At 34.8% G+C, this 23,704-nt stretch overlaps 1 protein-coding gene across 4 annotated transcripts in view; it reads right to left on the bottom strand.

Annotated features, from left to right (window-relative positions):
- Positions 1 to 5,804: 5,804 nt before the first annotated feature.
- The window catches only part of SNCA (synuclein alpha), a 155,484-nt gene continuing 137,584 nt past the window's right edge, over positions 5,805 to 23,704 (bottom strand). For all 4 annotated transcript variants that reach the window (XM_077765104.1, XM_077765101.1, XM_077765102.1 and 1 more), the window contains exons 5-6: positions 14,180 to 14,263; positions 5,805 to 6,708 (exon numbers count right to left, since the gene is read on the bottom strand). In XM_077765104.1, the coding sequence (XP_077621230.1) occupies positions 6,676 to 6,708; positions 14,180 to 14,263 (117 nt within the window). In that variant the 3' untranslated portion in view covers positions 5,805 to 6,675. The remainder of the gene's footprint in view (positions 6,709 to 14,179; positions 14,264 to 23,704) is intronic.

The raw sequence follows: 23,704 nt of genomic DNA, 5'->3' as shown, positions 1-23,704 counted from the left end.
ACATCCCACCAACAGTGCACAAAAATTTTCTTTTCTCCACATCTTTTCCAATGTTCGTTATTGCCTAGTATTTTTGATAATAGATAGCCATTGTAACAGATGTGAGGTGATATTTCATTGTGGTTGATTTCCGTGATAATTAGTGATGCTGAACACTTCTCCATGTAGCTGTTGGCTATCTATATATCTTCTTCAGAAAAATGTCTATTCAGATCCTCTGCCCAGTTTTAAATCATATTGTTTTTGAGTTGTGTGAGTTCTTTATATATTTTGGATATTAACTCTTTATCAGATATAGGATTTGCAAATGTTTTCTCCCATTCATTAGATTGCCTTTTCATTTTGTTAATGGTTTCCTTTGCTGTACAGAAACTTTTTAGTTTTATGAAGTCCCACTTGTTTATTTTTGCATATGTTACTTTTGCTTTTGGTGTCAGATCTAAAAAAATCATTGTTAAGACTGATGTCAAACCATGTATAGCCTACATTTCCTTCTAAAGTTTTATGGTTTCTAGTCTTATACTTAAGTCTTTAATACATTTTGAGTTCATTTTTATGTGTAGTGTAAGGTAGTAGTCCAGTTTCATTCTTTTGCATGTGGCTGTTGCAAAAACTGTCCTTTCCTCATTTTATATTCTTGGCTGCTTTATTGCAACTTAGTTGACCCTACAGGCAGGGGTTTATTTCTGGGCTCTGTATTCTGTTCCATTGATCTATACTGTTTTAGTGCAATATTGTACTGGTTTCATTGCTACAGTTTTGTAATACAATTTGAAATCAGGAAGTGTGATGCTTCCAGCTTTGTTCTTATTTCTTGAGATTACTTTGGCTATTAATAGTTTCATATTCGGAGAAGATATAAATGAATATATCTGAATATTTTAAATATTTCTTATTGGCCTTGAAAAATACAGTGTACACTACTACTGCTACCACACTACTGGTGCTACCACTACTAATAGCATCACTAATTCATTGATCATGGACTATGGGCTAGGCATATTTCTAAGTATTCTACTTATATTAACTAATTTAATCCATATAACAATGCTCTGAGGCACTACTATTATTATGTTTTTGACAGACAAGGAAATAGAGGCACTGAGAGATTAAGTAACTTGCTCAAAGTAAAAAAGGTAGGAAGTGACATAGCTGAGAGTCAGCCTACATAGATTGGTTTTAAATCCAATATTCTTCCTACTACTTCTGTCAGCTTAATTACGCAAACATCCTTGACTATTCTAGGTAAAAAGTATTATATTATTTTCTAAGATAAACACATAGGCTTGCTACTATTATTTGTTTAGATTTTACTTCATGGGAGCCAAGCTTAGCTTTGACATTTGCAGACACAGGTTAGCGTTTATCTCACTGCAAGATATAGGGCAACCTGGTATTTAGTTTACCTACAAAAGGCAGTTAGGAAGCCCTAGAGGAACCTAATTAAAATGCAGCACATTTCCAAGGCACCATAGCTTGCTGTGTTGCCATAGAAACAGTGGAAATTTCTGGTCATTGACCTTTAAGGGAAATTGAGGATAAATTTTCATAGGGTTCATAAGAGAAGCAATCCCAGTATATTAACTTCTAGTTGCAGGACAACTTTGGAAATCCCCTGTGCAATCCCACCTGACTTTAGAAGTATATTATATCAGCAAAAGTTATTAGAGGCTCAAACTTTGGCCTTTTGAAGAAACATTTTTTTACCTACTTCCAAAATACCATCTGTCTTATTGGACTTAAAATAATCAAAGATAGCATTGTAGCTACAAAGAAATGGTAAAGGATATCTTAAGTAGTTATACAAGAAATGTCAGAACTAATACTATATTTTCAGTGTGTGTTACATTTATTTATTCTATTGATTTTGGATTATTTAAATCTAGGCTTACTCAAATATTAAAATGCAGTGTTACTGAATCAAAAAATATACCTAGAAACTCAAAGCATTATGAAATGTTAAGGTGTCAATATTTAAAAATACAAATTCTTAATGCTTGCCCTTTCCAGTTTATTTATTTATAAATTCAGGCATTATGATACTAAGTATGTATCATTGAAAATACTACTTGTATGATACATATGTATACTTTGTGTGTGGCATATGTATATGCCATTTGACAGAAGGCGAGTGCCTGTGATTGAACAGAAAAAAATGATAAAGTGTACCCTACTGGGGACTGCTTTTTACTTATTAATATTTTTATTTTCTACTAAAAATAAANATATTGTAATAATTATATGTAGAAAAGCAGGGCCACTACCCCAGCCCCTAAATTTCTAGAGGGTTCTCTTACATAGCTGTCTGTTCTCACTCTGAGAGACAATGCGGGCTAGGGGCTGAGAACATAGACTCTGGCCCTATAATAATTGGGACTTACTAGCCATATGGCTAAGAGAAAGTCACTTAGCCTGCAGGAACCTCAATTTACTCATGTATAAAATGAGGATAATAATGTAGCTTCTTAGGGTTGTTTTAAGAATTAAATGAGCTAATATTGATAATCACTTAAGTTTACATTTGACACAGTAATAAAAACATATTTCCTCTTCCAATGGCAGAGGCAGAGCTCACAGGGAAGTGCTATCCCCATTGCCCTCCTGCCCAAGACAGAAAGAAAACACTGAGATGACTCATCCTGGATAAAAACAGAGTAGTGTCAGTACAATGGACAGAGAAGTCTTTAGAGTTTGCTTGTAGAAAAATGTGCTTTTCTTCCTCAGTATGGATGTAGACAGCACTATCCCTGAGAATTAATGGTTGTCCTTGAGGTATGTGTATATTTAATCTGATAGTTGCCTAGACCGTGAGCTGGAGAGATGAGTAAACATATTTTGCATCTCACACAGCGGGGAGGTTTTGAAAGAAATCCAACTTATAAGGCCAAACTATGTATTAGATAGTTATGTTGCCATTTGGGTGCCAAAGCCCACCCTGACTTGTTTTGTTAAAGCCCCATAGAGTCATATGAAACTAAATAACTCTATCATTGAGAGAATGGTATCTGCAAAATAAACTTAGAACCAGAGTTTCAGGTCACTTCTCAGGTGGATGCCTCAGCAGTGGCTAGGAGATAAGCTTCCTGAAAAGGCTTGTGTGTCTTAACTTTTTGTTTAAGTGCTTGGTACAATATAACCACCATTGGTGTATATTAGTACTAGAATGCTTTTTGAACAGATATTTTAGTTTTTCATGTTGTTTTCCTAATTAAAAATACACATTAATGTGCCAAAATCAAACAAGATACCTAATTTCTTTCCAGTTTAAGACCACATAGGCAGTTTAACACTCATAATGGTCTCTTTTCAATTAGGCAAAAACGGAAGTTTCTATGGCAATCATGCTTATAGTCATTATACTCATTCCTTTTTCGTTCCTTGCCAACGCCCAATATACATCAAATTACTCACAATCACATACGAACTGCCTAGCACCTCTAGAATCTTCTTACTTAAAAATATGCTTTCTACTGGGAACTTTAAAAAGGACTGCTGTTTTTCTCCTGAATAACTAACAAGGTAAACCAAATAGTTTTTCAATTAATTTATATAGGGTTTTCATAGTCAAATTCACTGTCAGCACCCCTGGGGAGTTAATGCATCTTTCCTAAATAGAAAACTTTTCCTAAAAAATGTATCCTGAGACTCATATAGGTAGCAGAATTTAAAAGTCATAAGATTTTTATACATTTAGAGAATCAATATTTTTCCATTAATTATATACCTTATGCTGTACTTTGCATCTCCATGACTTATTTTATAACTCAAAGTTTGTATCTCATAATCTCTTTTACCTACTTTACCCATTCTCCTACCCACCTCTGCTCTGGCAACCACCAGTTTGTTTGCTGTATTTAAGAGTCTGGGTTTGTTTTTGTCATTTCTTCATTTGTTTTGTTTTTTAGATTCCACATGTAAGTAAAATAAGATGGCATTTGTCTTTCTCTGACTTAATTCACTTAGCATAATACTCTCTAGGTCCATCCATGTTGATACAAGAAGATCTCATCTTTTTATAACTAATATTCCATATACCACATCTTCTTTATCTGTCCATCTATCAAAGGATACTTGGAATGCTTCTATATCTTGGATATTATAAATAATGCTGTAATAAACAGCATGCATCTTTTTGAATGGTGGTTTTCTTTTTCTTTTATTTTTTCCTTTGGCTAAATACCCAGTAGTGGAATTGCTAAGTCATATGGTACTTCCAGTTTTAATTTTGTGAAGAAACTCCATACTGTTTTCCAGACTGGCTGTACTAATTTTCATTCCCATCAACAGTGCACAAGTGTTCCTTTTGTCCCACATCCTTGCCAACACTTTTTATTTCTTCTTTATTCTTGACCATTGACAGGAGTTAGGTAATATCTCATTGTGCTTTTGATTTACATTTCCCTGATGATGAGTGATGTTGAACATCTTTTCATGTGTCTGTTGACCATCTCGATGTCTTCTTTGGCAACTGTTTATGTAGGTACTGTACCATTATTGGACTTTTCATTGAAGAATTTCTCTATATATTTTGGGTATTAGCCCCTTATCAGATATATCACTTGCAAATATATTCTCCCATTCACTAAGCTGCCTTTTTATTTTGTTGATGGTTTCCTTCACTGTGCAAAAGCTTTTTATTTTGGTATAGTCTCAATAGTTTATTTTTGCTTTTCTTGCCCTCGCATGAGGAAAGTGACCCAAAAATATATTGTTAAGATCAGTGTCAAAGAAGTTACTGCCTATGTTTACTTCTAGAAGTTTCATGGTTTCAGGTCTTATGTTCAAGTCTTTAGTCCATTTTGAATTTCTTTTTGTAAAAGGCAAAAGATTTATATGATTTGAAGAGAAACCAGAGTTTGAATTTCATTTTGTATATGTTTAAGATAGTGGTCTAGTTTTCTTGACACTATTAAAGAGGCAGTCTTTTCCTCATTTTGTATTCTTGCCTCCTTTCTCATAGATTGACCATATAAGCATAGGTTTATTTCTGGGCTCTCTATTCTAGTCCACTGATCTAGGTGTCTGTTTTTGTGCCATACCATATCACTGTTATTATTATAATTTTGTAATGTAGTTTGAAATCAGGGAGCATTATACCTTTAGCATTGTTCTTATTTCTCAGGATTGCTTTGGCTGTTCAGGCTCATTTATGGTCCATAAACATTTTAGGATTCTTTGTTCTAGTTCTGTGAAAAATGCCCTTGGCATTTTGATGTGAATTGAATCTGTAGATGACTTTGGGTAGTATTGGAACAATTAATGTATTAATGTTTCCATTCATGAACACAGTATATCTTTCTATTTATTTGTATAGTGTTTAATTTTTTTCCTCCAGTGACTTAAAGTTTTCAGAGTAGTCTTTTGTCTCTTCAGTTAAATTTATTTCTAGGTATTTTATTCTTTTTGGTGCAATTGTAAATGAGAAATGAGTACTGCTGGCCTCCCAGAATAAACTTAGAAGCTTTCCTTTCTCTTCTATTTTTTGGAATAGTTTGAGAAGAACAGTTATTAGCTTTTCTTTAAGTATTTGGCAGAATTCCCCTGTGAAGCTATCTGGTCCTATACTTTTGTTTGTTGGGAGTTCTTTGATCAATAAATCAATTTTTTTGCGAGTAATCATTTTTTCAAATTTTCTATTTCTTCCTGGTTCAGTTTTGAAGGATATTATTTCTAGGAATTTATCCATTTGTATGGACATTTCTTACAGTGATGTTCTGGTAGTTCCAAAAAATGTTGAAAGGCATTTCCTAGAGAGCGATGGGGGGTCGGGGTGTTTTTAGAAATAATAAAAATAAAACGCTGCGTTAAACAAAGTTAACCAGGTTCTCTCAGAGCCTTAATGTGCAAATATGCTTTATTACTATCTGAAGCAGACAGCCATAATTATCTCTTAAAATCACTGTTCGGTGGAACCCGTGTTTTCATACTTTGGGTAGTGTTGCTTCAGTTTATTCCCAGAGTAAAGGGTTAATGTTCCATTTCATTTGTTTAACTCTTCTAAAATTCCTTCTCCACCAAATGGCTGTCAAGAACTTTAATTGTGGCAGTTCTCAGTTCACATTGTTATAACCAAGATTTTATTACTTAAAATGAGATGGGATTAAAAATAAGATTTTTGTAATGAGATAACATTTTAATTTTCACCATTTATATAGAAACACAAGTTAATAAAACACATCACAAAACAGTAAAATTTCATAGTTAATATTTATAGGTGCATAGTTTCATGCTCACATGTTTTTAAGTATTGTATATATTAACAAATTTCACAATACATCATTATCTTTAGACAGAATCATTAGAAGACACCTAGAAATCTTATAATATATGATAATAAATTGCAACTTCTCAAGAACAGCAACAAAAAAATAGTGAAGATTTAGAAATAAGTGGTAGTCACTTAGGTGTTTTAATTTAACATTTTAGATTTGAAGCCACAATATCCACACAGCACACAAAGACCCTGCTACCATTTATTCACTTCAGTGAGAGAGAAGCACTGAAATGCTGAGCAAGGGCAGGTACAGATAATTTCAATCACTGCTGATGGAAGAGTTTAAAATACACTGTAAAAACTTTGAGAAAATGTCATGACTGGGCACGTTGGAACTGAGTACTTGCACAGGATGGAACATCGCTCAGTAGATCTCAAGAAACTGGGAGCAAAAGTATTTCTTATGCTTCAGGTTCATAGTCTTGATACCCTTCCTAATAATGAAGAAAATAAAAAAGAAAACATGCAGTGTTAATATTAGTCATCAGGAATCAAGGATTTAGGGTGAATGAGATAGTACATGGCTCATCACTTTGAATAAAGGTTCTGCAACTATTCAGTTATACACAGTATAATCTTATTTTGTAACAGTTTTGTCTTACTGTCAAATATAAAAGTGAATTATGCTGCTCAGAGTTACAGTATCTGAATTTTACTTCCAGATGCCAGTTAACAATCATATGTTCTAATCATGTGAACAAGTTAGGTGGTCTGTCTTGCTCCCAGTTTCCTCAACTATAAGTTATGAGGGTCAAATCAAGTGGCCTAAAAATCCTCTTCCAGGGCTAAAATGTTCTCATTCTTAAAGAGAGACAAAGACATTAAGGCAAGTGATTTTTTCTCTCCTTTTGAAAATTTCTTCCTCATCCTTGGCTGCAATTATTACTTCTATTCTAAATCCCCTTCTACCCATACAGTATATATAGATAACATCCACAATAAAAATATTAAAGGCCTTAACTAAAGTGATCAGAATAGTCCTCCTAAATAACAACTCAAATCAAGATCCTGCTTTAAAACAAATATAACTCAAGTTGCTTGCTGAGTACAGTACAAACTTAAATGCAAAGATTCTTCTAGTATTCTACAATTTGTCATTGACTCATCTCTGCAGTCTTAATCTGTCACAGTTCTCTCAGTTACCTAAGCTAAAATCCTGTTTAACTATTCACTGTTCTTCAAACATATCCTTAAGCATGCTCAGACATGCATGCCTTGCTTCTAATATCGCCTGTGCTAGAATATCTTCCTTTTCATTTTGGCCTATCATATTCCCTCCCACACAGATCAACACCAACTCTTCTATAAAACTCCTGATCACTCTAAACAGATTCTGTAAAATATTATACTTTTTTGTATATCTTCCATATTTTTGCCTCTGAGATGCCCGATATATAGAAGATAGTCAATGTTTGTTAAAGGAGTCATTAGAATAAATGAAACAGTAAATTTGTATTTGTTTTTTAGAACATAATACCACTTGTGTCCTGGTACTATCAATGAACTTTCTTACATTTTCTACAGTGTTTAGCATTGTGCTGAACTTAAAAAGACTCAGTATTCTTGGTAAAAATCTGAGCAAAAAAACCAATTTGAATTTCTATAAGTGGGATTATCAGTATGTTTTTTACTAATGCCATGAAGAAAAATATATAACATGACATTTTAACTTAATTTTTATGAATACAACTTCTTTGCTTGTGATGTCTGGTTTGGCATCAGTATAGTATTGTCCTCATGAAATTAATTGAGGAGTATTGCTTCCTCTTTTTCTTGGAAGAGGAATTAACTGGTATTAATTGTAATTAATAGTTATTAATTATACCTTAAATGTTTGGTAGAATTCACTAGTGAACCTATATGGTCCTGGGATTTGAGTGTGGGGGGGTAGATTTTCTTTTTCCTTATTAATAAATTTCTTAATGTTAATTTTTAAAAGAGAAAAAGAGAGAGCATAGCAGGAGAGGGGTAGAGAGAAAAGGAGACACAGAATCCGAAGCAGGGTCTAGGCTCCGAGCTGTCAGCACAGAGCCCGACAAGGGGTTCAAACTCATGAACTATGAGATCATGACCTAAGCTGAAGTTGGACACTTAACTTATTGAGCCACTCAGAAACCCTGTGGGTAGATTTTCTAAACAATAATTCAGTCTCTTTACTTTGTTATAGATCTATTCAGATTTTCTATTTCTTCTTGAGTCATCTTCATTAATCTAAAAATACTTTTAAGTTTTCCTTGTGATAAATTTTCTATTAAAAAACTTCTTTTCAAATTAAAATGGGCAAATTAGCTGTTTAAAATGCTAAATTGAAATACATCAATTGTTGCAAACCATGCATTTAGCATATTTTGGGGGGCACCTTTTATTTTACTATGCAAATATCTTGCTAGAAATAATACGGCAAATAATAATTACTTTCTTTAGGCATTCAGTTGATTTATCCAAACTTCCATGTGGGGATTTATTTTGGAAAGTAAGTTTTTGAGGGGAGTTAAGATGGCAGAGGAGTAGGGAGATCCTAAGCTTGTCTTGTCCTTGGAACACAGCTACATAGTTATCAAATCATTCATAACACTCAAGAAATCAATCAGAGGTCTGAGAGAACAAAAAACTATAAGTCTACAAGTAGAAAAGCAACCATCTTCTGGAAGGAGGGAGATGCAGAGTGTTGACTTGGAAGAGACAAAGCTGTGGGTATGGTGGCTGGGAGGGAATCTATTTATGGAGGCTACTGCAAAATATTATAAGCAGTGGGGTACAAAATCTGAACTTATAGAAGTCCCTCTCAGTGAGGGATGTGCATGGCTTAACGGTGCTCAGATGGCCACTTGGGGCAGAATCCCAGGAGTGACAGTGTGGTCTAAGGATCCCATGGGTCCCAAGAAGGATGAGTGGCACCAATGTGTGAACTGTTTCCAGGGTTAGGAGCTGGCACTTGGGCTGAGGGCATCAAGCAGGGGTGCCACCTTTCTGCTCGTTGACATAAACCCTGAATTGCCATGAGGTCTTGTGACTGCTTTCCTAGCATGGGCTTGCAAAAATACAGCAAAAACTTCCCCCAGAGGAACAGAGCTGGTGAAATTTGGAGTTTTGAAACTCAGTCATGTGCTTGAGATAAAGAAGCTCAGACACAGACAGAGTGAACACAGGGTTCTGACAGAAACTGGGAACACAAGAGAGGTGATTGAATGCTCTTCCATGAGGATTCCCTGAAGAGTGGAGAACTGATCTTTCAGCTCCAAAGCTAGAGACCAGGATGCTGCCATATTCATCCCGCCCATAAGGTCTGAAAGCCTTCAGGGAGAAAACAGCACCACCTAGTGGAGGCTGGAGCCACTTCACCAAGCTCTATCGCCCTGCCTCCCAGAGGCACATTTCCAGGAAAACAAGTCAGCCTGAGAAACAGTACAACAGCCCCCGTCCCGCCCCACCAGAAGACCAGCACAAACTCTCTTGCACCAAGTCTTCTAATCATAGGGTGTGAAAAGCTTCAGCTCTAGGGAAAATAAGATCTAGCTTCCTTTTTATGTTTATTCTTTATTTTTTAAATTATTATTTTTTAATTTTTAATTCCTTTTTTATTATTTTATGTTCACATATATTGTATAAATTTTTCCTTTTTAATATTTTTGTCTTTTCATATTGTATTTACTTTTATTTTTGGATCTAGATTTCTTTAGTAAGCAGACAAAAATACACTCAGGATCTAGGTTTGTTGTTTTTACTTGTTTCTGGGGAGTGTTTTGTTTTTGTTTTTCTTTATCTCTTTTTTCTGGACAAAAGGATGAGACAGAGAAGTTCACCCCAAAAGAAAGAACAGGAAATGGAATTCACAGCCAGTGATTTAATCAATACAGGTGTAAGTAATTACATCTAATGTCTGAATTAGAATTTAAAAATGATGATAAGGATATTACCTGAGCTTTAGAAAAGCATAAAAGATACCATAGAGTGTCTTCTTTATTTCTGCAGAGATAAAAGAACTAAAATCTAGTCAGGCTGAAATTAAAATGCTATAACCAATATGCAAACCTGAACGGATGCCATGACAGCAAGGATAGACAAGGCAGAGGAGCAAATTAGTGATATAGAAAATAAAATTATGGAAAACAATGAAGTTGAAAAGAAGAGGGAAACAAAGGTCCTTAATCACAAAGGCAGACTTAGGGAATTCAGTGACTTGTTAAGATGCAGTAACATTCATATCATAAGAGTCCCAGAAGATGAAGAGAGAGAAAAAGGGGCAAAATGTCTATTAAAACAAATTATAGCTGAAAACTTTCTTAATTTGGGGAAAAACACAGATATCAAAATCCAAGAAGCACAGGGAACTCACATTGAACTCAACCAAAGCTGACCATTGCCAAGGCATATCATAGTCAAATTCACAAATACATAGACAAGGAAAGAATCCTAAAAGCAGCAAGGGAATAAAAGACCTTAACCTAAAAGGGAAGACAAAGCAGGTTCTCAGCAGATCTGTCCACTGAAATTTGTCAGGCCAGAAAGGAGTGGCAGGTATATTCAACTTGCTGAATGGGAAAAATAAGCAACCAAGAAGTCTTTATCCAGCAAGGGTGTCACTGACAAGAAATGTACAAATTCCTAGAAAGTTACAAACTACCAAACCTGAAACACGAAGAAATTGAAAATTTGAACAAACCCATCACCACAAAGCAATTGATCAGTAATAAAAAATCTCCCAATAAGAGTTCTGGCCCAAGTGGTTTCCCCAGGGGAATTCTATCAAACATTTAAAAAAGAATTAATACAAATTCTCCATTGGAACAAACTGTTCCAAAAAATAGAAGTGGAAGGAAAGCTTCTAAACTCATTCTATGAAGCCAGTATTACCTTGATTCCAAAACCAGATAAAGACTCCACTAAAAAGAATTACAGGCCAATATCCCAGATGAACATGGATGCAAAAATTCTTAATAAAATACTAGCAAATTGAATTAATCAGTACACTAAAAGAATTACTCACCATGATCAAGTGTAATTTATTCCTGGACTACAGGGCTGGTTAAATATTCACAAATCAATGTGATAAACCACATTAGTAAAATAAAAGATAACCATATGATTCTGTAAATAGATGCAGAAAAAAACATCTGAAAATAATTCATGATCCATTCTTGATAAAAACCTTCAACAAAGTAGGGATAGATGGAACACACCTCAGCATCATAAAGGCCATATATGAAAGACTTACAGCTAGTATCCTCAATAGGGAAAAACTGAGAGCCTTTCCCCTATGATCAGGACCCAGACAAGGATGTCCATTCTCACCATTAAATATTTAACATAGTACTGGAAGTCTTACTCTCAGCAATGAGACAGAGACAGAGAAAGGAAAAGAGGGAAAGAGAGAAAGAAAGAAAGAGAGAGAGAGAGAGAGAGAGAAAAAGAAAGAAAGAAAGAAAAGAAATGCATCCAAATCACAAGGAAGAAGTCAAACTTTCATTATTTGCAAACAACATGATACTCTATGTAGAAAACCCAAAAGACTACACAACAATTTGCTAGAACTAATAGATGAACTTAGCAAAGTTGCAGGATATACAATCAACATGCAAAAATTGGTTGCATTTCTACACACTAATAACAAAGCAGCAGAAAAAGAAATAAAAACATTGATCCTATTTGCAATACATGAAAGACAATATGACACTAGGAATAAATATAACTAAAGAGGTAAAAGATCTGTACTCTGAAAACTATAGAACACTTATAAAGAAAATTACGGAGGACACAAAGACATGGAAAAGAATTCCATACTCATGGACTGGAAGAACAAACATTTAAAAAATGTTTACACTACCCAAACCAATCTACACAGTTAACGCAATCCCTATCAAAATATGCATTTTTCATAGAGCCAAAAAAAAAACATTCCTAAAATTTAATGGAACCACAGAAGATCTCAAATAGCCAAAGCAATCCTGAAAAAGAAAAATGAAACTGCAGCCATCCAAATTTTGGATTTCAAGCTATATTAAAAGCTGTAGTCATCAAGACAGTATGCTACTGGCACAAAAAAAACAGACACATAGGACAGTGGAACAGAACAGAAAACACAGAAATGAACCCATAACTACATGGTCAAGTAATATTCAACAAAGCAGGAAAGAATATCTAATGGAAAAAAAAGAGTCTCTTCAACAAATGGAATTGGAAAAGCTGGACAGTGACATGCAGAAGAATGAAACCTGACCACTTTCTTACATCACACACAAAAATAAATTCAAAATGGATGAAAGATCTAAATGTGAGACAGCAAACCATTAAAATCCTAGAGAAGAACAGAGTCAGCAATCTCTTTGACCTTGATCAAATCAACTTTTTAGAAAGAAGACATGTTGCTGAAAGCAAGGGAAAGAAAAGCAACAATGAACTACTGGTACTTCATCAAGATAAAAAGCTTCTGCACAGTGAGGAAACAATCAACAAAACTAAAAGGAAGCCTCCAGAATGGGAGAAGATATTTGCAAATGACATGATCAGATAAAGGGTTAGTATCCAAAATCTATAAAGAACTTACCAAACTCAATACCCAAAAAATCAAACAACCCAATTAAGAAAGTGGGCAGAAGACATGAATAGACAATTTTTCAAAGAAGACATCCAGATGGCTAACAGGTATATGAAAAGATGCTCAACATCACTCATCATCAGGGAAATACAAATCAAAACCACAATGAGATACCACCTCATACCTGTCAGAATGGTTAAAATTAACAACACAAGAAACAACAGGTGTTGGCAAGGATGTAGAGAAAGAGGAACCCTCTTGCACTGTTGTTGGGAATGCAAACTGATGCAGTCACTCTGGAGAACAATTTGGAGTTCCTCAAAAAACTAAAATAGAACACTCTAGGATCCAGTGATTACACTGTTAGGTATTTACCCAAAAGATACAAAAATATAGATTCAAAGGGATACATGCATCCCAATGTTTATAGCAGCATTTTCAACAATAGCCGAACTATGGACAGTGCTCAAATGTCCATTGGCTGATCAATGGATAAAGAAGATTTGGTATACATATACAATGGAATATCACTTAGCCATCACAAAATGAAATCCTGCCATTTGCAATTACATGGATGGAGTTAGAATGTATTGTGACAAGAAAATAAGTCAATCAGAGAAAGACAAATACCATATGATTTCACTCGTATGTAGCATTTAAGATACAAAACAGATGAACTTATGGGAAGAGAGGGACAATAAAGAAAGGAGGGGGAAAGAAGCCACAAGAGACTCTTAATGATGGAGAACTGAGGGTTGATGGAGTGGAGGTATGTTGGAAATGGGCTAGATGGGTAGTGGGTATTAAGGAGGACATTTGTTGTGATGAGCACTACGTGTTGTGGGTAAGTGATGAATCACTGAATTCTATGCCTGAAACCAATATTGCAGTGTACGTTAGCTAGCTAAAATTTAAGAAAAAATTTATCATTTTTAATAAAATAATTTTCTAATGCAGTGTTCAGCAAACACTTTCTATAAAGGTTAGAAAGTGCTAACTAAAATTTAAATTAAGAAAAAATTTTATTATTTTTAATAAAATAATTTTCTAACGCAGTGTTCAGCAAACACTTTCTATAAAGGTTAAGCAAGTATATATATTAGGTTGTGTGGACAATATAGTGTCTCTGTAGCTTTTTCTTTTTTAACACAATGCTTTACAAATGTAAAAACCATTTTTAGTTTTCAATTTGTCTTCATAAAGCATATCCTGGATTTGGCCAATTTATCCCTCTAGAAAGTAAATAGTTTTCAATAAAAACAAATGTAATGAAAATCTGAGAGTGACAGATTTTTGGTACTGCTTATTAGAAAGACCTGACTTGAACTCCTGACGTTTATTTTCAGAGCTGTATGTATATAATGTTTTACCTCAGAAGGCATTTCGTATGCCTCATTGTCAGGATCAACAGGCATATCTTCCAGAATTCCTTCCTGTGGGCCTCCTTCTTCATTCTAAATGGAAATCACAAAGGGAATATAATGAGGTACCATTTTTTACTTTTTAAAAATTAAGCACTTTGAAAACATCTTATATAGAAAATGGTAAGAATGTTGTAAAATAGCACTCCTTCATACTAGTGCTAGCATTCTAAACTATGCAATACCTGTGCAGAAATATTGTGGTGGTATGCATTACCAACCTAAAAATGTACAGAATTTTTATCCAAGTAATTCACCACCCAGGAAATAGTCCAAAGCTATAGTCCAAATATGTTTTTTATAGGATCAATGACAGCAGTAAAAAAAATTGTTAGTCTAAAAGTTCAACCTTCTGTTGGAAAGTTTAGAAAATTATAATTCATCTATCAATAGATTATTATGAAGATATGTATGAGAGAGAGAGAGAGAGAGACCAAGCCTGAGTAGGAGATGGGCAGAGAAAGAGGGAGACACAGAATCTGAAGCAGGCTCCAGGCTCTTAGCTTCTGAGCTGTCAGCACAGAGCCTGATCCGTGGTTTGAACTCATGAACCATGAGATCATGACCTGAGCTGAAGTCAGATGCTTAACCAACTGAGCCACCCAGGTGCAAGAAAAGTACACATATTTTATAATTTATATTTAAGTGTTGGCAAAGAAATTGTTTTCTGAAATTTCAAAACTGAAACTACACACACACACACACACACTCACACCCCAAATACATGATCCACAAATTTCCCACATCTCTATCCTTAGAAATAAGATACCATAAATTCGACTTGAACTCATGTCTCTGCTCGTATCCTGCATTAATACCTTTTGTTGTTTTGCATGGATTCCAGTAAAGTGATTATAAAAGATAAAGTTCACTGAAAATTGAAAAAGCAGAGGGGGCAAAGTGAGCTTAAAATGGACTTACTCAAAGAGATCAAATAGTCCCTCAGCCAGTGGAGCTTATGTTTAAAAATATGGCTTTGTGCAAATAATAGTTCTTCTTGTCTTCATCAGTGACTGACAGGAAGGCAAGGAAAAAGAAATGTATGCCCATGTGAAAAGGTCAGACTATAGCTCTTGCCTACATTAGCAGGGCTGAGGAATTTATATATCATCTTCTCCTGCCCTCCCTTTTTAAAAACCAAAAAGCCATTTTATAAATGAAATAAAATACAAACACTCCCCCAAATACCTTACTTCTAAATGTGGAAATAAAGATATTGTTTCTACAAGATTTCTTAGCACAAATCAAAAATACAGGTTCTGTTGAATAGTGGTTAGATATGAGTTCTGTAGCATCACAAGACTTGAGTTCAAATCTTAGCTTCTCTAGATTCTAGATTTTTTTATTGAAATATAATTAACATATAGTGTTATATTAGTTTCAGGTGTACAACATAAGGATTCAACAATTCTATGTACTTACTGTGATGAGTGTCATCACCATCTGTCACCAAACAATGTTACAATCTCACTGACTATATGCCCTATGCTATACTTTTCATCTCTCTGACATACTCACTTTATAACTGGAAGTTTGTGCCACTTAATCGCCTTTATTTTTTTCACCCATTGCCCCACCCACCTCTCCTCTGGCAACCACCCATTCTCTGAATTTCGGAGTCTGTCTCTGTGTTCATTTCTTTTGTTTCTTAGATTCCCCATATGAATGAAATCATATGGCATTTGTTTTTCTTGTCCAACTTATTTAACTCAGCATTATACCCTCTAGATATATCAATAGTGCGCAAATGTTAACATTTCATCCTTTTTCATGGGCAATACACCATTGTGTGTGTGTGTGTGTGTGTATACATACACCACACCTTCTTTATACATTCATTTTTCCATGAACATTTTTCCAGTAGCCATGCTTCCATATATTGGCTATTGTAAATAATGCTGCAATAAACATAGGGGTGTATATATCTTTTATGCACTAGTTTTAGTGTTATTTTTTCCTTGGGTAAATACTCATTAGTGGAATTACTGGGTCATATAGTATTTCTATTTTTAATTTTTTGAGAAAACTCCATACTATTTTTCAGAACGGCTGCACTAAGCTTCATTTCCACCAACAGTGCACAAGGGTTCTTTTTTCTCCACATCCTCGCCAACACTTGATACTTCTTATCTTTTTGATTCTAGCCATTCTGATAAGTGTCAGGTAATAAATATTACGGTTTGATTTGCATTTCCTTAATTATTACTGTTGTTCAGCATCTTTACACAAGTCTGCTGGCCATCTGTATGTCTTCTTTGGAAAATGTCTACTCAGATCTTTTACCCAGTTTTTTGATTGTACTGTTTTTCGTTTTATTTTTGATATAAGGTATTTTATGTTTTGGATATTAACCCCTATTGGATATAACATTTGCAAATATCTTCTCTGATTCAGTAGGCTCCTTTTTGTTTTGTTGATGATGGTTTCCTTCACAGTGCAAAAGCATTTTATTTTGGTGAAGTCTCACAAGACCTTTTTTGTTGTTTTGTTTTGTTTTGTTTTGTTTTGGCTTCAGTGTCTGTTGCCTTAGGAGACATATCTAAAAAAGTGTTTCTACAACTGATGTCAAGGAAATTATTGCCAATGTTTCCTTCTAGGAATTTTATGGCTTCAGGTCTCACATTTAGGTTTTTAATTAAGTTTATTTTAGTGTATAAGAAAGTGGTCCAGTTTCATAATTTTGCATATAGCTATCCAGTTTTCCCAACACCATTTATTGAAGACTGTCTTTTTTCCACTATATATTTTTATGTCCTCTGTAGTAGATTAATTGACCATAGAAGCATGTGCTTATTTCTGGGTGCTTTATTCTCTTGGCTTTATTCATGTGTCTATTTCTGTGCCAGTACCATAGTGCTTTGTTACCACAGCTTTGTAATATATCTTGAAATCTGGGATTATGATACCTCCAGCTTTATTCTTCATCAAGATTACTTTGGCTGTTTGGGGTCTTTTGTAGTTCCAAGTGAATTTAAAAATTATTTGTTGTAGTCCTGTGAAAAATGCCATTCATATTTTGATAAAGATTGTATTGAATCTGTAGATGGTTTTGGGTAGTATGGATATTTTAAAAATACTAATTCTTCTATGAGTTCTTTCCATTTATTTGTGTCATCAATTTTTTTCATCAATGTTTTATAGTTTTTAGAGTACAGGTCTGTCCACTCCTTGGTTAAGTTTATTCCTAAGTATTTAATCCTTTTTAGTGCAATTGTAAGTGGGATATTAAGTGTTTTCTTAATCTCTTTCTGGCATTTTGTTTTTAGTGTATAGAAATGGAACAGATTTCTGTACATTAATTTTATACCCTGCAAATTTACTGAATTCATTTATCAGTTTTTTTTTTAATGTTTTTATTTATTTCTAGGAGAGAGAGAGAGAGAGACAGCATGAGGTGGGGAGGGTCAGAGAGAGAGGGAGTCACAGACTGAAACAGGCTCCAGGCTCTGAGCTGGCAGTCAGCACAGAGCCCGACGCGGGGCTCGAACCCACGAACCGCGAGATCATGACCCAAGCGAAAGTCGGACGCTTAACCGACTAAGCCACCCAGGCGCCCCAATTTATCAGTTTTAATAGTTTTTTTGGTAGAGTCTTTAGAGTGTTCTATATACAGTATCATGTCATCTGCAAATAGTGAAAATTTTATTTCTTCTTTATCAATTTGTATGCCTTTTATTTTTCTTGTCTGATTGCTGCAGACAGGACTTCAAGTACCATGTTGTATAGAAGTGGTGAGTGGACATCCATGTCTTGTTCTTAATCTTAGGGAAAAAGCTTTTGATTTTCCCCCTTTGAATATATTATCTGAGAGTTTTTCATATATATTCTTTACTATGTTGAAGTATGTTCCATCTAGACCAACTTTGTTGAGGATTTTTATTATGAGTGGATGTTGTACTTTGTCAATTTTTTTTTGCATCTATTGAGATAATCATATGGTTTTATCCTTTCTCTTGTTAATATGATGTATTATACTGTTTGATTTGCAAATACTGAACACTTGTATCCCTGGAATAAATCCCAATTTATTGTGGTGAATGATTTTTTTAATGTATTATCAAATTTGTTTTACTAATATTTTATGGAGGATGTTACATCTATGTTCATCAGATATATTGGTCTGTAGTTTTTTTTGCGGTGTCTTTCTCTGGTTTTGATATCAGAGTAATTTTGGCCTCATGAAGTGAATTTCAAAGTTTCCCCTTTTCTCCTTCTTCTTCTTCCTTCTCCCACCTCGTCCTGCCCCTCTTCTTCCTCCTCCATCTTCCCATTCTCTCCCTTCCCCCTCTTCCTCTCCTTTTTCTTTTGAATACTTTCAGAAAAATATTTGTTAACTTTTTAAATGTTTGGTAGGATTCACCTATGAAACTATCTTGTCCTGAGTTTTTGCTTTAGAGTTTTTGATTACTGATTCAAGTTCATTGATAGTAATTGCTCTCTTCAAATTTTTTCTTTCTTCCTGATTCTGTTTTGGAAGGTTATATTTTTCTAGATATTTAACTAGTTCTTTTATGTTTTCCAATTTGGCATATAATTTTTTATAATTTACTTATGATTTTTTTGTATTGCTGTGATGTTATTTCTCTTTCATCTCAATTTTGAGTTCTTTTTTTCTTAATGATTCTATCAATTTTGTTGATCTTTACAAAGAGCCAGGTTTTTGTTTCATTAATCTTTACTATGGTTTAAGCTCTATTTCTGCTCTAATCTTTATTATTCCATTCTTTCTATTCACTTTGGGTTCTTCTTTTTATAGCCTCTTTAGGTATAAGGTTGGTGTTGTTTATTTCAGATTTTTCTTATTGTTGAAAGCAGGCCTATATTGCCATAAACTGTTGTCTTCAAATTTCTTTTGATGCATCAAAAGATTTTGGACTGTTGTGTTTTCATTTTCATTAGTTTCTGTTTATTTTTCCTCTTTGATCTTGGCAGGCCTATTCATTGTTTAGTAGCTTGTTGTTTAGCCTCCATGTGTTTGTGTTCTTTCCATAGTTTTTCTTGTAATTGATTACTACTTTCATACCATTATAGCCAGAAAAGTAAAATGAAACAATTCCTTTCTTCTTGAATTCATTAATTCATTCATTCTTTTTTTGTGGCCTAACATGTAATCTCTCATGGAGAATTTTCCATGAGTACTTAAATAGAATGTATTTTCTTCTGTTTTTAGATAGAATATATTCATATATATCTTGTCTAATCTGTTGTTGAAAATCACTTTTTCCTTGTTGACTCTCTGTCTGGATGTACTATCCCCTGATGTAAATGAAATGTAAAGTCCTCAATCATTACTATACTGCTGTCAATCTCTCCTTTTTTTCTTTTTTTAAATGTTTTATTTATTTCTAGGAGAGAGAGAGACAGCGTGAGCAGGGGAGGGTCAGAGAGAGAGGGAGTCACAGACTGAAACAGGCTCCAGGCTCTGAGCTGGTAGGCAGCCCAGAGCCCGTCGTGGGGCTCGAACCCACGAACTGCGAGATCATGACCTAAGTGAAAGTTGGACGCTTAACCCACTAAGCCACCCAGGCGCCCCAATCTCTCCTTTTTTGTCTGTTTATGTAGGTGCTTTCATGTTGAGTGCAGAGATATTTACAATCGCTTTATCCTCTCCTCTTTATATAGTGTCTTTGTCTCTTGCTACAGTCTTTGTGTTAAAGTTTTTTTGTTAAATTTTACTACCGCAGGTTTTTTACATTTATATTTTCATGATAATGTTTTTCCATTCCTTGACCTTCAGTTTTCATGTGTCTTTAGGTCTGAAGTATCTTTTTGACAGCATATAGATGGGTCTTGTTTTCTATCTATTCAGTCACCCTGTGTCTTTTCATTGGAGCATTTAGGCCATTTGCATTTAAAGTAATTATTGATACCTATGTACTTACTGCCATTTTGTAACTTGGTTTATGGTTGCTATCATTCTTTTCTGTTCCTTTCTTCTTCTCTTGATCTCTTCCTTTTGGGTATGATGGCTTTTTTTAGTGTTATGCTTGGTTTCCTTTCACTTAAGTGTTATGCCCAGTTTCCTTTCTCTTTTTTGTGTATTAATTGTAAGTTCCTGATTTGCGATTACTGTTAGGTTCATATATAACATTTTATGTGTAATCTATATTAAGTTGATGCTCAGCTACGTTGAACTTATTCTAAAAGTACTAAATTTTTACAACACCACTAACTCCCCAGTTTTTAAATCTCCATTCTGGTTTTATAATCTACTACCTTCATTATATGTTTACGTTTACTTATGAATATTTTTCTTCCATAATTTTTATACTTTTAGTTAAGGCTTTTTCTTTCCAAAGATTTCCTTTTAATGTTTCTTAGAAGATTGGTTTACTAGTGATGAACTCCTTTAACTTTTTTGTCTGGGACACTCTTTATCTCTTCTTCCATGATGAATGATAAGCTTGCTAGATAGAGTATTGTTCATTGAAGGTTTCTTTCTTTCAGCATTTTGAATGTATCATGACACTCTTCTGGCCTACAAAGTATCTGCTGAAAAATCAGCTGATAACCTTTTATGGTTTCCCTTATATGTAATTGTTTTCTCTTGCTACTTTTAAAATTATCTGTCGCTATTTTCTTGTCATTTTAATATTTTGCTTTGGTATGGACCTCCTTGGTGAATATGGTTAGTTGTTCTCCATATTCCTGGATCTAAATGTCTCTTTCCCCAGATTTGGAAAGTTTTCAGCTATCATTTTTTTCAAATAATTTTTGTCTCCTTCTTTATTCACCTTCTGATATCCCTATAATGCAAATTATACTTGAAGTTGCTGAGTTTCCTCAACCTATTCTCATTTTTAATTTTTCTTTTTGCTATTTATCTTGCTTTCCCTTACCTGTTTTCCATATCACTGATTTATTTTTCTGTATCTTCTAATCTTCTATTGATTCCCTCTAGTGTATTTCTTTTTTAAATTTCAGTTATTGAGTTCTTCATCTCTACCTGGTTCTTTTTTATATTTCCTACCTTTTTTTTTAAGGTCTCAATGTGATTTTCCACTCTTTTTTTCAAGTCCAGTGAGTTTCATTATGATCATTACTTTTTTTTTTTAAATGTTTGTTTATTTTCAGAGAGAAAGACAGAGTGTGAATGGGGGACGAGCAGAGAGAGAGGGAGACACAGAATCTGAAGCAGGCTCCAGGCTCTGAGCCGTCAGCACAGAGCCCAATGTGGGGCTCAAACTCACAAACCATGAGATCATGACCTGAACGAAGTTGGATGCTTAACCGACTCAACCACCCAGGCACCCCTACTGATTTTAAAAGCATTTGGAATTAAACCCTGCTGATAGCAAAAGCTCACAAAGTTGACTCCTGCTGGTTTTCAAAGCCAAATGTTATGGGGGTGATTTCCAGTGCTGATTCCCCATGGCTAGAATGGGGTTTGATCTTGTTTCTTCTATTTGTGATGTCCCTCTCATTTGTGACTGTTCTCATTGGGGAGTTTGGTTCCCAACTATATGTCTGCCTTCTTTTTTTAAAATTAAAAAAAAATTCTTTATAGTTTTTATTTATTTTTGAAACAGAGGATGAGCAGGGGTGGGCCAGAGAGAGGGGCAGAGAGGGAGACACAGAATCTGAGACAGGCTCCAGGCACAGAACCTGAGGTGAGGCTCAGACCCACGAACCGCGAGAACATGACCTGAGCTGAAGTCAAATGCTTAACCGACTGAGCCACCAGGGCACCTCTGCCTTCTACTTTCTTCCATGTGGCCTCCTCTTTATGAATAACCATGGAAGGTCTGTTCTGCCAGATAACATATGTAGCTGCTATCTTTGTGTATCCAAGGGACCAAGTGAGTTCAGGATTTTCTTACTCTGCCATATCTTCCTGATATCCCAGTTTCTAGATATTTTGTGATGTTGAGCAAGTTTCTTAAGCTTTTTCTAAGCACCAATTACCTTAGTGAAAAAATGGGGAACAGTACCTCTTTTAACAGGGAAGAGGAAATGACATCATTAATCCACTATTAGTATTTAGGTAACTTTTAGTGATTGTCAAGTATGAGGAAAATAAGGTGAACCTGTTGTTAAAAAGAAAACCACAGGCCCCAAATATAATCACTTATGTTAAGGACCTATGTCAGTAAACCAAGTCTTAATACCCAACCTAAGTACAGTTTTAGCACCTCCAAGAAAATAAACTTTAGCCAGCCAAACTAATTTTGGTCAACACTAGGAGGTAATCTGCTATTAGACCATTTCTGTTCCCTTTAGGAGGGTGACCTTCCTAAAACAATGCATTCATTGCAAATAATTTTCTTTTTTCCCTACCATTCCCTTTCTGCCTTTAAAAATAACTTTCCTTTTCTGCAGCTTATAGAATGCATTTCTGTTTGTCTAAGTCATGAATCATTGAGTAAAGCCAATTAAATCTTTAAATTTACTCAGTTGAATTTTGTTTTTTTAACAAATTTGGTGGCAGTATTGACGACTGAAGTAAACTCTGACAGTGTTCAGAGATAATAAGAAACAGAGGCCCGATGCCTCACCAACCCTTTTGACTTCATTGTCTTTTTCACCATTTCTGAGGGCCATTGGTGATTTCCTCTCAGTTTGATCTGGTTTTTTTGCTTGTTTTGTTTTTTGCATCAACGTCCCAATCTACTTTCCTTTACAGTCTAATATTTAGACTAACAGGAGGATCACTAACAGAATGTTAGTCCTTAGCCCTTGTTTCAGTCTACAATTTCAGTTTGGAATCCTTTCCCAGTTCCAGTCCACAGTTTCCATTAATGGAGACTGCTGGTTAGTCCACATTGGGAAATGCTGGTGGTGCATAAAGGAAATTCTATTGGCAAGTTCACAGTGACTTCTGAAACCCAGCCCTTGATTCTATCCTCAGATTCCACATTGAGAACTGCTGGTGGCAGTTGCATTTGGAATTAGTTCAGAGTCCCCATTCTCTGAGGTCTGCTGGTTTGATCTTCTTTGCTTACTGCTGGTGTCCATGGTTTTGTTTCCTTGGTAACTACCAGTTTCTGTTAATGGGCACGTGAGGTAAAGGCTAATTACTAAAGGGAATCTTGGACACTAAATACCTGCAAAAATTGGTGGGCATGCATTGAGCATTTATTAGTGTGCACACCACTTAACACAAATACTACCAGGTTAGGATAAATTGGTTACACAGTGTGTTAGATAGACACTAGGTCACCCATTGACTTTAAGAACATTTCTGTACAACAAGGTACTCTGTAAAACATGCACAATTCCCAACGCAGCTGCACATCCCTTTTAGATATCAGCTTGGCTCTGAGAAACCCAAAGACTTGCCAATGACATCCTTTTGTGAACAGTCAAGCACACCAACTTCCAGCACACCTGCTTATTTCTAAAAACTATGGTTCCAGAATGTGTGAATATCTACAGAAATGGCAAATTTTTATTAAAAACAATCTAGAATTACAACGGCCATTATGAGGAATGTTCCAATTAGAGAAGATCATTTAAAAAGTGTACTTGAAAGTA

The sequence above is a fragment of the Crocuta crocuta genome, unplaced genomic scaffold (assembly GCF_008692635.1).
Source record: "Crocuta crocuta isolate KB4526 unplaced genomic scaffold, BGI_CrCroc_1.0 scaffold134, whole genome shotgun sequence".
Classification (NCBI taxonomy): Eukaryota; Metazoa; Chordata; class Mammalia; order Carnivora; family Hyaenidae; genus Crocuta; species Crocuta crocuta.
The sequence above is the reverse complement of the archived record's forward strand: the minus strand, read 5'-3'. Positions and strand labels throughout refer to the sequence as shown.